Source organism: Vigna unguiculata, chromosome 7 (genome assembly GCF_004118075.2).
Source record: "Vigna unguiculata cultivar IT97K-499-35 chromosome 7, ASM411807v1, whole genome shotgun sequence".
Taxonomy (NCBI): Eukaryota; Viridiplantae; Streptophyta; class Magnoliopsida; order Fabales; family Fabaceae; genus Vigna; species Vigna unguiculata.
In genome coordinates, this window is record NC_040285.1 from 20172615 (window position 1) to 20174579 (window position 1965).

The 1965-nt window shown below is 41.6% G+C and overlaps 1 protein-coding gene across 1 annotated transcript; it reads left to right on the forward strand.

Annotated features, from left to right (window-relative positions):
- The first annotated feature begins 343 nt into the window (after positions 1 to 343).
- Positions 344 to 1603, forward strand: LOC114190852 (late embryogenesis abundant protein D-34-like). The gene is made up of 3 exons (XM_028079902.1): positions 344 to 1042; positions 1114 to 1268; positions 1352 to 1603. The coding sequence occupies exons 1-3, from the start codon at positions 428 to 430 to the stop codon at positions 1356 to 1358; spliced, it is 777 nt and encodes a 258-aa protein (XP_027935703.1). The 5' UTR covers positions 344 to 427; the 3' UTR covers positions 1359 to 1603.
- The last annotated feature ends 362 nt before the right edge of the window (positions 1604 to 1965 follow it).

Sequence of the window (1965 nt, forward strand, 5' to 3'; positions counted from 1 at the left end):
TCAATCTCATAATATTGAAGTTGCAAGATTTATTTATAGATTAAGATTCTAATTATTTTAGTAATATCAAATAAAAATGCACCACTTTGACAAAATTTGCGAAAGGAAAAGAAAAGAAAAGAAAAACAAGAATGAACCGCGCAATGTATATCGGTTGGTCGGTCTAGAACATGGATTCGTTACCATGTGTCATGCTCTGGGTGCTCTTCAGCGCCACCTGTTTCTCAAAACTCTGAATCATCATCTGTTTCCATCTGACAAGTGTAAATTCCTCTCTCTCGTGTCTTCTCTTCTAGTATCCGAAGAAACATCGATTGGGACATATATATATATTCCAAGTCTCAACCCAAAATCAAACCATCCAACACGAGAAAACGTACAATCCATTCTCTTCAATTAAAATATAAAGTTGTAAAGTCGAATCACCATGAGCCAGGAGCAGCCGAAGAGGCCTCAAGCGGAGAAAGATCCAATCAAATACGGCGACGTTTTCGACGTCTCCGGCGATTTGGCATCCCAAACCATCGCGCCAAAAGACGCAGCTCTCATGCAAGCTAAAGAGCACCAAATATTAGGCCAAACTCAAAAGGGAGGCCCCGCCTCCGTAATGCAATCCGCGGCCGCCGTTAACGTCCGCGACGGCAACGTCGGTCGTGGCGAACTCTCCGGCGTGGCAAGGGAGCAAGGCGTTAGCGTCTTGGAAGGCAAAGTGGATGGCCAACGCGTCATCACTGAGTCGGTGGGAGGACACGTGGTGGGGCAGTTCGTTGAGCCCGAGATTCCGATGGAAACCCCGAGCACCGCGCTTGAGCGAGACGCCATAACCATCGGAGAGGCGCTGGAAGCAGCTGCGGTGGCCGGAGCGGGGGACAAGCCAGTGGATGAAAGCGACGCCGCCGCAATACAAGTGGCCGAAATGAGAGCCACCGGGAAGAACGAGACAAAGAGTGGGGGGTTGGGCGCCAGGGCCCAGTCTGCAGCCACACGTAACACACGCACTGTGCCTCAGTCCGACAAGACAACCTTGTCTGATGTCTTAACAGTAATTAACCTGTCTTATCTCTTTTCTTTCTCAACAAGAGAATGAGACATTAACTGTTACTGTGAATGTAGGATGCGAGGGAGAAACTGCAAGGTGATAAAGCGGTGACGCGAGAAGATGCAGAGGGAGTGATTGGAGCTGAGCTGAGGAACAAGTTGGACATGAAAACTACCCCTGGTGGGGTCGCTGCGTCCATGGCTGCAGCAGCCACCATTAATCAAAACAGTTAAGTTTCTTAAATACTAGTATCTCTTTTTACCTTGTGTCAGAATATTATGGTAGATTTTCATGATAGTGTTAAACGTGCAGGAAATAAGGGATGATACATGAAGATCTTACATATATGCCGGAGTTTCAAGTTACTGAGTTTGACTTTTAACACTTTTTAGTTTGATCACTTTTTTATGTTTCACTTTCTCTTTGGTGTACTTTTGTGTACTCGGACTCTCCTACTTTAATGGTAGTTGTTTCTTTTTTTCTACCAAAAACATTGCCTCATTGTCCATGGAGAGGGAGTGTGATTTTGGGCTGAATAGGCCCATATCTAAGTTCTATGATAAAGACCAAAGCCCTATATGGTCAGTGGGCTGCCGAAATAAAATGAAGAAGCACTTTCTAACAAAAATGACACGAGTAATTAACAGTTAAGATAAATTAATTAATATTTTGATTAATCTTCCTATTTCTTATCTTAAAATACATTTTATAGCATATATATTTTAAAGATAACATTTACTATAATATTTTTTGATATTTTCTTTATGTTTATGTATCTTTTCATTTCAATATATTCTTCTTCTAATACTGAGAATGTAACATGCTCAAATATATTTTTAATAGGTTAAAATTTTCGATTTTCTTCTATTACCATACTTTAAAGTCAAGCTAAAAGGCACAAACTTTAATTTTCAAAATTTAAACTC